The 11,783-nt window shown below is 37.9% G+C and overlaps 1 protein-coding gene across 2 annotated transcripts; it reads left to right on the top strand.

The window, feature by feature from the left end:
• The first annotated feature begins 2,910 nt into the window (after positions 1-2,910).
• On the top strand, positions 2,911-11,005 carry C3AR1 (complement C3a receptor 1). Of its 2 annotated transcripts, none has more exons than XM_072799137.1 (2): positions 2,911-3,070; positions 7,500-11,005. In XM_072799137.1, the coding sequence occupies exon 2, from the start codon at positions 7,510-7,512 to the stop codon at positions 8,962-8,964; it is 1,455 nt and encodes a 484-aa protein (XP_072655238.1). In that variant the 5' UTR covers positions 2,911-3,070; positions 7,500-7,509; the 3' UTR covers positions 8,965-11,005. The 2 variants fall into 2 exon arrangements, with proteins under 2 accessions (XP_072655238.1, XP_072655239.1); XM_072799138.1 differs by having other exon boundaries at positions 3,011-3,149.
• The last annotated feature ends 778 nt before the right edge of the window (positions 11,006-11,783 follow it).

Raw genomic sequence — 11,783 nt, 5'->3', positions numbered from 1 at the left:
AGATAAACTGCTACTTTTTCTGCACTACTTAAGGCCTATAAAATTTCTATCCATCTTTAAGGCCCAGCTCAAGTGTCACCTGTTCAGTGAATCTGTTTGCTTCAGTAAGAATTAGCCTTCTCTCTTCTATGTTTGCAGGGCACATTGGGAACTTCCCAGCAGCCCTTAATATGCCATAAATGATGTACATCTCATTGCTTCTGTATCTCCTACAGTACAAAACATACTGTCTATAGTAGAATTAGAGTACATGTTTATGATACTAAACTTAATGAAAAAGACCTGACCTTTTGCAAGTAGAAAAGAGGCTCTCACCTCTGTTACTGAAAGTATAAATTGATGGAATCTCTTTAGTAGGAAATTATATATTTTTCAAAAATGTAAATGCACATATTCTTAGTTATAGCAAATATAACTCTAGGACCTATTCTACAGAAATATTCATAGATGTGTAAAATACAAGAGTACACTCATTGGAGCATTGTTTGTAACAGCTTTAAAAGTTGATAAAAACAGGGCACCCAGGTGACTCAGTCACTCAGACTCAGACTCAGACTCAGGGGTGAATCTGCTTGAGATTCTCTTTCCCTTTCCCTCCCCCTTTGCCTCTCCCCTTGCTCATGTTTAAGCTCTCTCTATATAAAACAAATAAATAAGCTTTTTCAAAAAAGTTGATAAAAACAGACTATCAACAAAGGAATAATTTATCAAATAGGATAATATGGAGCAATGTAAAGAGTATGATGTAGACTACTATGTCCTGATATGAAAAGATAAATAGGAAAAGCATAAGACAACATGTGTAATGAAATTGCGTTTATACTTATGAAGATTACCTCCAGGGAGCAAAAATAGGAGGTGTTTTGGAAATTTTCATTTTCATCTTAATCCTTCTATATTTAAAAATCTTTTTAACATGGGAATGAATTATTTTATATATATATGTATATATATATAATGTGTATATATGCACACTTATGACAATACTATCTATTGTATGCTTAGTATTTGTGCTTTCTGAATATCTTCATTATTCAATGTTTCAAAATACTAGGTAAAAAAAGAGAATATACTTAATAGAATTATATACACTGGGCAGCCCCGGTGGCGCCGCGGTTTAGCGCCACCTGCAGCCGGGAGTGTGATCCTGGAGACCTGGGATCGAGTACCACGTCGGGCTCCCTGCATGGAGCCTGCTTCTCCCTCTGCCTGCGTCTATGCATCTCTCTCTGTGTGTATGTCTCTCATGAATAAATAAATAAAATCTTAAAAAAAAACACACCAATATGTCAGAGAAAGAGGCAGAGATACAGGCAGAGGGAGAAGCAGGCTCCACACAGGGATCCCGATGCGGGACTCGATCCTGGGACTCCAGGACCACACCCTGGGCCGAAGGCAGGCACTAAACCTCTGAGCCACCCAAGGATCCACTGTTCTGACATATTTTCTTAAGCAGAAAAGTAGATCATAAAATCACATATAAATTACAATTCCAAAAAATAAAAAAATAAAAAATAAATAAAAATAAAAAAATAAATTACAATTCCAGTTTTGTTTGAAACTACCTTTTTAAAAGGTATGTGTCATACTTAGAACAAATTTACAAAGAATGAATGCTAACTTATTAAAAATAGATACTTCCAGGCAGTGGGATTGGAAATAAAAACTTTCATTCTTTTACCCTGTATACTTTTGTATTATTTCAATTAATCTTTTTTGTGGTATGTACTGCTCCTGTCATTCAATAACAATGGGCATCAATCAATCAGTCAGTCAGTCTCAACTCCTGGCATTTTTCTTGGATCTCTCTGACTTAAAAATATTTCACAGTGATTTTTCTGCAAGAAAACAAGAGGAGGAGCAGATATTGTTTGGACAATAATTGATTTATATGGACGGAAGACTTTACCCCAGGCAACACTGTTCAAATACATTTGACCCGAGTGAATATTATTTCATACACATATGTGTAAAATAATAGTGTGAGTGAGAATCCTTTGAGGTGTATACTTTAAGCAGGAATCACTGCTCAAGGCCCCTCTCCAATCTTCTGTACTCCTTCCTGATGAAACAATCTAATTGACTATTCTCCCCAAACCCAGTACCTGAAGCATCCTCCCACCCACCTACCTCTCATTTTGCTCTACACAAACACTCTAAACCGCATGTCAGCTTCTTCTGTCTATAGAAGTCTTTAAAGACCAGCCCAGGGTGCCTGGGTGGCTCAGTCAGTTAAGTATCCAACTCTTGGTTTTGGCTCAGGTCATGATCTCAGAATCATGATATCAAGGCCCAAGGAGAGGGCTCCAAGATCAGCTCAGAGTTTGCTGGGGATTCTGTTTCTCTTTCTCTGCCCTTCCCCCTGCTCAAGCTCTCTCTGTGTGTCTGTTTCTCTCAAATAAATAGAATCTTTTTTAAAAAGTCTTTAAGGATCTGTCCAGATCTTACTTCCACCTTCAGACTTTCCTAGATTGCCCCAAGCCAAATGTACCCTTCCCTGTTATGTTTTACTATTTCACTTCTATTAGTAACTTCTGCCACTAAAGTCTGAGCTGTATTATAGATTTTGGAGGGGATGGGATATGGGTACATATCCCTCCTAGACTGTGAATCTCTCAATATTAGAACATAGCTTAATTAATCTGATTTTGGTATGGCATGTTTCTTTACACATAGTAAGCATTTAAGAGATGCTATCTGAGATTCATTACATGAGGTGGTCATACATCCCAACCACTCTGCACCTCCACCCTCACATACCATAGCATCATTTGTGTGCATTTCTAGAACACAAGCAAAAACCTATAAAGCGAGATGCGCCAGTATAGAAGTATTTTCTCTTTAGCCATATTCTGTGTTCTGCAGAAAGCATCCAAGAATAATGTCCTCCCACTTCCGCTTTTTTACTTTTCTTATCTGAGACATTCAGAAGTGACTCACTTCGAAACTCATCCTGTGAAGTCAGATAAGTAGTCAAAAGTGTGAGTTGCATCTAACATGATCAAAACGAAGAGAGGGAAGAGGAATAGCTCAGCCAATTTCCTAAACATACTTCATAACTTGATTGTGGGTAAGTGTGAGGACCACACAGGATTTGTGGGGACCTCCAGATCAGTGCTGAGGCCTTCAGCTACTGTCTCAGGTTTTTGGTAAGAAAACCTAGATCCACTTGATAACTTGTGCTCCTTTTGCTTATTACTGATAATGGTTTGAGAGTCTATCTTCTCTTCCCCCCATTCCTTCTCTAAATTTCATTTCTTTTGTTTTATCCCCACATTCACTTTTCTTCTAAATATCCCACACTCTCTTTATCTTTGTTCTAATATATTCACTCTAGAACTAAGAGTGATTTTTCATGACATTTTTTTTTTCCTCTCTTAAATTGGCTATGTTTCTCATTCTGGACTTTGATTCCAGCTTTCTGCGATCGTTTTGTTTTTCAAATCAGTTGCTGTTTTATATTTTTTTCCTCATTCCATTTCCCCCCTTTTTTTTTCTTTTATTCTTTTGCTTATTCTTTATTGTTACTGATTCTGTCACCCTATTGTTAGTATTTGATTCTGGAATCTACTTTCTTTTCTTATCTTCTTGAATTTTAATTTCAGGATTTTCTTTATCCTTTTAATTACTTTTGGCCAATTTAGTGTTAAAAACTAAAAAGGAGGGGAAAAAAAGAAAGAGAAAAAATTCTACCGATCTTAAATGTAGAGGTATCATGCGCCAAAACACTTGGAAAAGTGTAAAAAGTGATCTTGTTCATCTGACTTTTAAGATTGATTCAAACAGGGCAGCCCTGGTGGCACAGCGGTTTAGCGCCGCCTGAAGCCCGGGGCGTGATCCTGGGGACCTGGGATTGAGTCCTGGGATCGAGTCCCGTGTCAGGCTCCCTGCGTGGTGCCTGCTTCTCCCTCTGCCTGTGTCTCTGTCTCTCTCTCTAGCTGTGTCTCTATGAATAAATAAATAAAATCTTAAAAAAAAAAAAGATTGATTCAAACATACTTTGATTTCAAGACAGATAATATGTGATATTTAAAATATAGCTCATATCAATGACTCTATTTGCATTGGAATTTTGCTCTTTTCAGTCTTTTTTAAACATTTATTTATTTATTTTAGAGGGAAGAGTGCAAGGGGCGAGAAGGGCACAGGGTGAGGGAGACAATCTGCAGCAGACTTTGTGTGGAGCAGAGTTCAACTTGAGGCTTGATCCCATGACCCTGAGATCAAGACCTGAGCCAAAATCAAGAGTCACTCACTTAACCAACGGAGCCACCCGGGCACCCCTCTTTTTAATCTCTGTTACTTCAGTTTGTTCAGTTCTTTGTAACTTTCCCTTTGTTAACAATACCAAAGCCTTTTTAGTTCTGTGGTTCTTTGTAGTAGAAAGGGTATTGGCATGACAGACACTGGATTTAAGATCTTAGAACCTCCTAATATGTGAAAGTCCCCTAATCTGCTGAGTTTCCATGTCAAAAACTGCCAATAAAACTAGAGACAAGAAAGGATGATTACTATGTTTCCTTTCAGTCTTAGCATTCTCTGATTCTATCCTTCTATCAGCATTTTATGGATCTCCACGTGAATATGTGTATTTCTGTAGGACAGTGGATCAGAATAACGGGCATGCGCAACAAGGAAAGAAAGAATCCTGATAGGACTTGAATATTTGAGTAAGGCTATAGAGAGGGGAATGAGAACCACTTCTTCTTTTTTATTATTTTGTTGACTCAGTTATTTTGACTTCTGTTAATCACGGAAGACACATGACAACATTTGATTAGCTCAGCAGAACTAATTCCAAGTCACAAAAATATTTTGGGACTCTATGAAAGGAAACATAAAATGCTATTAGAGCCAGTAAGAACCAGAAACTGGAAAACAAAAGGGAAGTTAGAAGAGACAACATCTTTAATGGGTGAAATGGATAAGAATAAGAATTTTAAATTTAGCTGAAAAAGAAAAAAAGTAAACTCCTAAAACGAACATCCATCCCCTGAAGTAATCTTTGATCTTTATGTCATACAAGGCATTGTGCTAACTTCTGTAGAGCAAGCACTTAAGTACAAGACTCATTTTTACCATCATGAAATTTAGGGCCAGAAAAAGAGATAAGACAACCATGATAATAATTATAATACAAGATAAAAATGCATCATTGCACAGAGAATATGAAAGAAGTTCAGCATATACACACACAAATTCAAGAGGCTTAAGAACTAATTTCTGATTGAGACTCTAAAAGGAGGTTTCGAGGAAGAATAATATTTGAGCTTGTTCTGAAAAACGGCTAGAATTTCAACAGGTAGAGATTAAGGATGCAGGAGAGGGGAGATGAAGTTGAAGGACATAATTCCAGACAGAAGTAAATAACATTAGCCAGAATAGTGAGTTGTTCAAGAAAGCGATAAGGTAGGGTACATTTACATGAGTCTTCAGAATTGGAAGGGTAATGTCACCGAGGCCAAGAGAATGATGTGGTGGGTGAAGACAAAAAAAAAAAAAAAAAGACGTTTGAATTTGTCATTTAGAGATAATTCTAGCCCAGGGATGGGGCAGAAGACAAATTACAAAGGATTAAAAAAATTATGATTAACAAGGGGTTAAAAAGCAGACCCTGAAACTAGCTAAAAAAGAGAAACTATGCTTTAAAAAAAAGAGAGAGAGCGACTTAAGAAACATAACATTCCAATACAAAGTGTGATCCTAGATTAGCTGTAACTGTGGACAAATCAGAGATAGAAAATACTTTGGGGACAGTTGGGAGGAAAAAAAAAACTAGATAAAGACTGAGTATTCCTTAAAGTACAATCTTACTGCATAATGTAGAGACTCACTGAAAAGGGAAAGCGGTTTGTAAAACAAGATGCGTGCAAGTTCAGAGCAGCATGATTCACAAGAGCTAAAAGGTGAAAGCAATTCAGATGTCCATCTGGAAATGAATGGATAAACAAGATGTGGTGTTTACATACAATGAAATATTATTTAACCTTAAAAAGGAAAGAAATTCTGACATCTGCTACAACATGGATGAGCCTTGAGAACATTATGCTGAGTGAGACAAGCCAGACACCAGAAGACAGATGCTGTATGATTCCATTTATATGAGTTGTCTCAAGTAGCCAAATACATGGTAACAGAAAGTAGCATGGTGGTTTGCAGGAACTGGGGAGAGAAGGAAGTGGGGAGCTGTTGTCTCATAGAATTAGAGTTTCAGTTTTACAAGGTGAAAAAGTTGTGGAGATTAATTGCATGATAATATGAATATACTTAACACTGCTGAACTTTATACTTAAAAGATGGTTACAGGGGCGACTGGGTGGCTCAGTTGGTTAAGCACCTGCCTTCTGCTCAGGTCATGATCCTGGGGTCCTTGGATGGAGTCCTGTGTCCAGTGGGGACTCTGCTTCTCCCTCTGCCTCTGCCTGCTGCTCTGCCTATGTATGTTCTCTCTCTGTCAAATGAATAATTTTTTTAAAATAAAAAATAGTTACAATGGTAAATTTTGTGTTATGTGTATTTTACCATATTTAAAGAATTTTTAAATATGCACAGAATAATCTAATTTTGTTAAATTTTGATTAAGAAAAATATGCATATATTTTAAAATGTGAATAACATTTTAAATACAAGAAAGAAATGACAGGCGATAAGGGAATCAGTGCAGAGAGAGTGAACAGTGCTTGAAAAATTTGAAAGCAAAAGGAAAAGATGAGGTTGTATCCAAAGATATAACTGAATCTACCTTTTTTTGTGGTAGTGAGTCCTTTGAAAATCTAGTAGAGGGAATGGATGGATCTTCTGTCCTCATAGAAATGAGAATATGTAAGCTTAAAATCCTACATGCCTCTTGAGGTGGTGATGGTGCTTCACAAAGCCCTTTCATGGATCTAATGTTGGGAACCTCTGGTCTAAGAGTTATTGTTCATCCATTTAGCTGATTTGTTTTCAATAGGGACCACAGAATGAGGAAAGGAACCAGTGCAGAATGAGAAATTGCAAGTGCAAGAAAGACAAGAAATGGACATTAATAGGGACTTCCGAATGAAATTATGATTTCAATACAAATTTTTTAAAGATTCCATTTATTCATGAGAGACACAGAGAGAGAGGCAGAGACATAGACAGAGGGAGAAGCAAGCTCCCCAAGGGGAGCCCAATGCAGGACTTGATCCCAAGACTCTGGGATCACCACTGGAGCCAAAGGCAGATGCTCAGTCCCGAGTCACCCAGGTGCCCCTTGATACACATTTATATTGATATGGTAGATTTTAATGATCACAGAATGTTTTTGTGGTCCAGTGTGAAGCCAAGGAATACAAACTACAACAGTGTGAGGACTTTTGTGGTTCTACATCATTATGTGAGAGGGTTATAATTCTAAGGACATGCTTTAAAAGAAAAAGATAGTTTTAATATTTTTTAATTTTTAATTTAAAAAATTTTTGTTTATATATTTTTAAATTTTGTTTATATTTTTTTGTTTGTTTATATTTTTATAGAAGTTTAGCAATGGAGGCTTTCTCTGCTGATAACAATTCAACGGACCTACCCTCACATCAGTGGTATGAACCCCAAGCCATTCTCTCCATGGTCATTCTCAGCCTCACTTTCTTATTGGGATTGCCAGGCAACGGGCTAGTGCTATGGGTGACTGGCCTAAAGATGCAGCGGACAGTGAACACAGTCTGGTTTCTTCATCTCACCCTGGCAGACTTCCTCTGCTGCCTCTCCTTGCCCTTCTCCCTGACTCACCTTGTTCTCCAAGGACACTGGCCCTATGGCTGGCTCCTCTGCAAGCTCATCCCCTCCATCATCATCCTCAACATGTTTGCCAGCGTCTTCCTGCTGACTGCCATTAGCCTCGATCGTTGTCTTCTGGTCCTCAAACCAATCTGGTGTCAGAATCACCGCAATGTGGGGACAGCCTCCACTATCTGTGGATGTATATGGGTGGTAGCTTTTGCAATGTGTATACCGGTGTTCATGTACCGAGAAACATTCACTGAAAACAACCATGACAGATGTGGCTACAATTTTTATCTCTACAGTTCATTTGATTATTCAGACTTCACCATTGATCTCCTGGATAATGGGTCTCTTGACAACTCCATTGTTCAGCTGCCTGGAGAAATGGATGATAGGTTAGAGTCTTTCTCTTTGCAAATAAATGATCTTCCTTGGACAGCCACCACTACCCTCCCTTCTCAAACATTTCAAAGACCTTCTCGAGAGTCACTCCTAATGGATTCAACTAAACTATCTAGTCAACATCCATATTATAATTTATTTAAACCTACTGATGAGGTCTCATCTACAATCCCCAGTGGCTTTCTCATTGAAGATCACAGAAATAACCCATTAGATAACTCTGATGCTTTTCTCTCTACTGATTTAAAGCTTTACTCTGGTACTTCCAACAATTCCTTATACTTGTATGAGTTATCCCAAGATTTCCAGGATGATTATTTAGGCCAATTTTCATATGACAATCAAGGACTAACAATACTGATGGCAATAACCATCACTAGACTAGTGGTGGGTTTCCTTCTGCCCTTTATTCTCATGGTGACCTGTTATGGCCTCATTATCTTCCGAATGCGACGGGGCCGCTTCACCAAGACTCGAGTCAAAGCTTTGCGAGTGGCCGTGGCTGTGGTGATTGTCTTCTGTATCTGCTGGGCTCCCTACCACATTGTTGGAGTCCTATCATTGTTTGTTGACCCAGGAACTGCCTTTGGAGAAGCTTTACTGTCTTGGGACCCTGTGTCCATCGCTCTAGCATCTGCCAATAGTTGCTTTAATCCCTTCCTCTATGCCCTTCTAGGAAAAGATTTCAGGAAGAAAGCAAAACAGTCCATGAAGGGCATTCTGGAGGCAGCTTTCAGTGAAGACCTCACACACTCTACCAGCTGTCCCCAAAGCAAAGTCTTTCCAGAAAGAAATAGTATCAGTACAACTGTGTGAAAATATGGAGGAGTTGACCCAAGCAGAAGTTCTTAGGTATTCACCCAGGTTAACATGTGTCTAAAACAATAAGAGATATCATAAGGTGGGGATTTCAGAAACCATCAAAGAATCAATCCATAGGTTCTCAAAGTATGATCCCAGACTAGTAGCATCAGCATCACCCACTAACTTGTTAGAATCACCTAGAAACTTGATGAATCAGAATCTCTGGAGATGGGGTCCAGCAAGTGCTTTAACAAACTCTCCTGTTTCTAATGAATGCTAAATTTGAGAATCATTGTAAAAATTCGCTTATTTCTATCCCAAACTAAGCCAGTGAGATCAATAAGAACCTAGTCTGTTTTAAAATGATTTTTCCATCATGAAATTTTTTGTTTGTAATTGTCTAAACCCCCTCCCAGATTCTACTTAAATCTGTTTCACCTAGTCTCACCTGAGTGAAAGATGACCATTTCTTCATGGCTTTGTTGTGGTGGTGGCAATGTTTTTAAATGAAAAGAAGGTGCAAAAAAGAGAAAGTCTATGAAAACAAGCAGTTATGAGACTGAGTCTGGAACAGAGTACAATGTCAGATGCTTGCTATGTGCAATACTCCTGGATACAAGACTTGGGAATTCCAAGTTTCTATTATTACAACTAAATAAGCATCTACTGTGTGAAGACAGGCTGCTAAGTCATCTGAAAATTTCATCATAAAATTGGATGTAAGTGGTATTTTGGAGAGTTTTCTATTTGTTTCCTCAATCTGCCTATTGATAGAACCATCTCTCTTCCATTCCCTTTAAGTTCCTTTATTCCTCACTTGCCTCTAGATCTTCTTCCATATTAGATTTTTTGCATCTAATAATCTCTGATATCATAAGGTTCAAATTGCTCCCCTCCTCTTGCTTGAAACTAATATTTCCTAAGAAATTCATTTCAAATGAAAAGAGAAAGAGGGTGGAGGATGGAGCAGCAATCCTTGAATTCACTGCATAACGACTGAGGGCCCTCCAGGAATATCAACAAACTTCGTAAAGCATGGCTACAGGTGTTTATCATTCACCAGGTATATCTTTGGGTTTTTAAAATTTATCTTTCCCAAAGTAATACATGAACATAGTTTGAAGAGAACTCAAAGCTTATGATGCAATATAAAGTTAGCTGCCCCTCTGCCCAACCAAACCCTCCTCCCACTCCCATCTCACAGAAATAACACTTGCAACAATTTTAGACATTTCTTCTGATATTTACCATGATGTCATGTGCTTATGCAGCTAGTTTTTATATACATAAAATCACTTCTTGTCTTGAAAGATGAATTTTATCCACATTCATATTTTTTGCTTCTCCATCATCCGAATGTTCGTTAATCATCATACTTCAATTTGTTCTATCTGTGGATCCATTCCAACGATACATATGGCTTTCCTTCAATCCTTCTTTCATTTTTAGAAAAGTATTATTTAACTCTATCACCTTCTCATTTGTCTGTGTATATAAACTTTACTGTGTTAAACTTCTAAAAAATTTTTTAAGATTTATTCACTCATGGGAAACACAGAGCGAGAGAGAGAGAGACAGAGACACAGGCAGAGGGAGAAGCAGGCTCCATGCACGGAGCCTGACGTGGGACTCGATCCTGGGTCTCCAGGATCACAACCTGGGCTGAAGGCGGCGCTAAACCACTAAGCCACCCAGGCTGCCCAAACTTCTAAAATTTCAAGTTTATTTGTACCACAAATAAACCAAAGTGGAATATATTATTATCACCAAAGTGGAATTATCACCAAAAGTGGAATATAATTATTTAATCTAAAAAAAAAGAAAATGAGATGTTTTAGACTTGCAAGGCACTATTTGTTCAGTGATTGAGGTGAGGATCTAGATTACAAATAATTTATAAAGTACTATGCAGAAAAATTGCAAATAACTGGGAAGTCTTCAATTGTGAAGTAATAATGTCTGACATGATGTAAGATTGCAATGCCACCTTCCAATGTAACCTGCTTATATATTTGATATGAATAAATGCTTTCTCTCTTGTGGTTTCTTGCAAGACTGAGATTCGTGGATCCTCTTAATTGTTTGACATTCGGAATATATTGTAATCTCTAAATATACAGCAAATAAATCTCATAGTGGGTAGCTGGAGGCTTGTTATAATAGCAACTAGCTAGACTCCTGAAAGTCCCAATATATCTCACAAGACCCTGGGTATAAGTTGCAGACTCCTGTATTTAGTGTACAGGATATTTGGGTGAATGGCATAGTTGTAAAGATTCAATAGTTCCATTCCTGGATTCCTTTTGAGAGTTCCATTCCTGGGAAATGTATTCTGAAAAAAATCCTACAATTGGAATTCCCTCTTTTCTTATGAAAAATTCCGGTAAGTACCTGTGAGTATTTACAGGAAATCCCAGACAGAGACCTAACTCCTCCTGAAATTGTAGTATCTTTAAACTTTGAAATATCCCAGAACACAAGCAAAGCGGCTTAGTCCACAACCAAGCTACAAGCAGTGACTGTCTCTCCCAACAATATTTCACCACATTTAATAGCATTTGAAAGAAAAATCAATGTTAAAAGCATGTCTTTTAATTCTCCTTTCCCATCAATCTTACAAAACAATTTCAAGGGATGGCTCAGTGGTTGAGCGTCTGCCTTTGGCTCAGCATGTGATCCCAGTCGTGAGATTGAGTCCTACATGGGGCTCCCTATGGGGAGCCTGCTTCTCCCTCTGTCTCTGCCTCTTACCCTGTATCTCTCATGGATAAATAAATAAAACCTTAAAAAAAAAATTTCAAGATCAACTAATTGAATGTGGGGGTAGGAGG

The sequence above is a fragment of the Canis lupus genome, chromosome 25 (assembly GCF_048164855.1).
Source record: "Canis lupus baileyi chromosome 25, mCanLup2.hap1, whole genome shotgun sequence".
In the NCBI taxonomy this organism is placed as follows: Eukaryota; Metazoa; Chordata; class Mammalia; order Carnivora; family Canidae; genus Canis; species Canis lupus.
This window is presented reverse-complemented; position numbering and strand designations above follow the sequence as displayed.

Bases quoted from the DNA above. Each gene is read 5' to 3' on its own strand.
- C3AR1 (XM_072799137.1), top strand. From the start codon at position 7,510: ATGGAGGCTTTCTCTGCTGATAACAATTCAACGGACCTACCCTCACAT.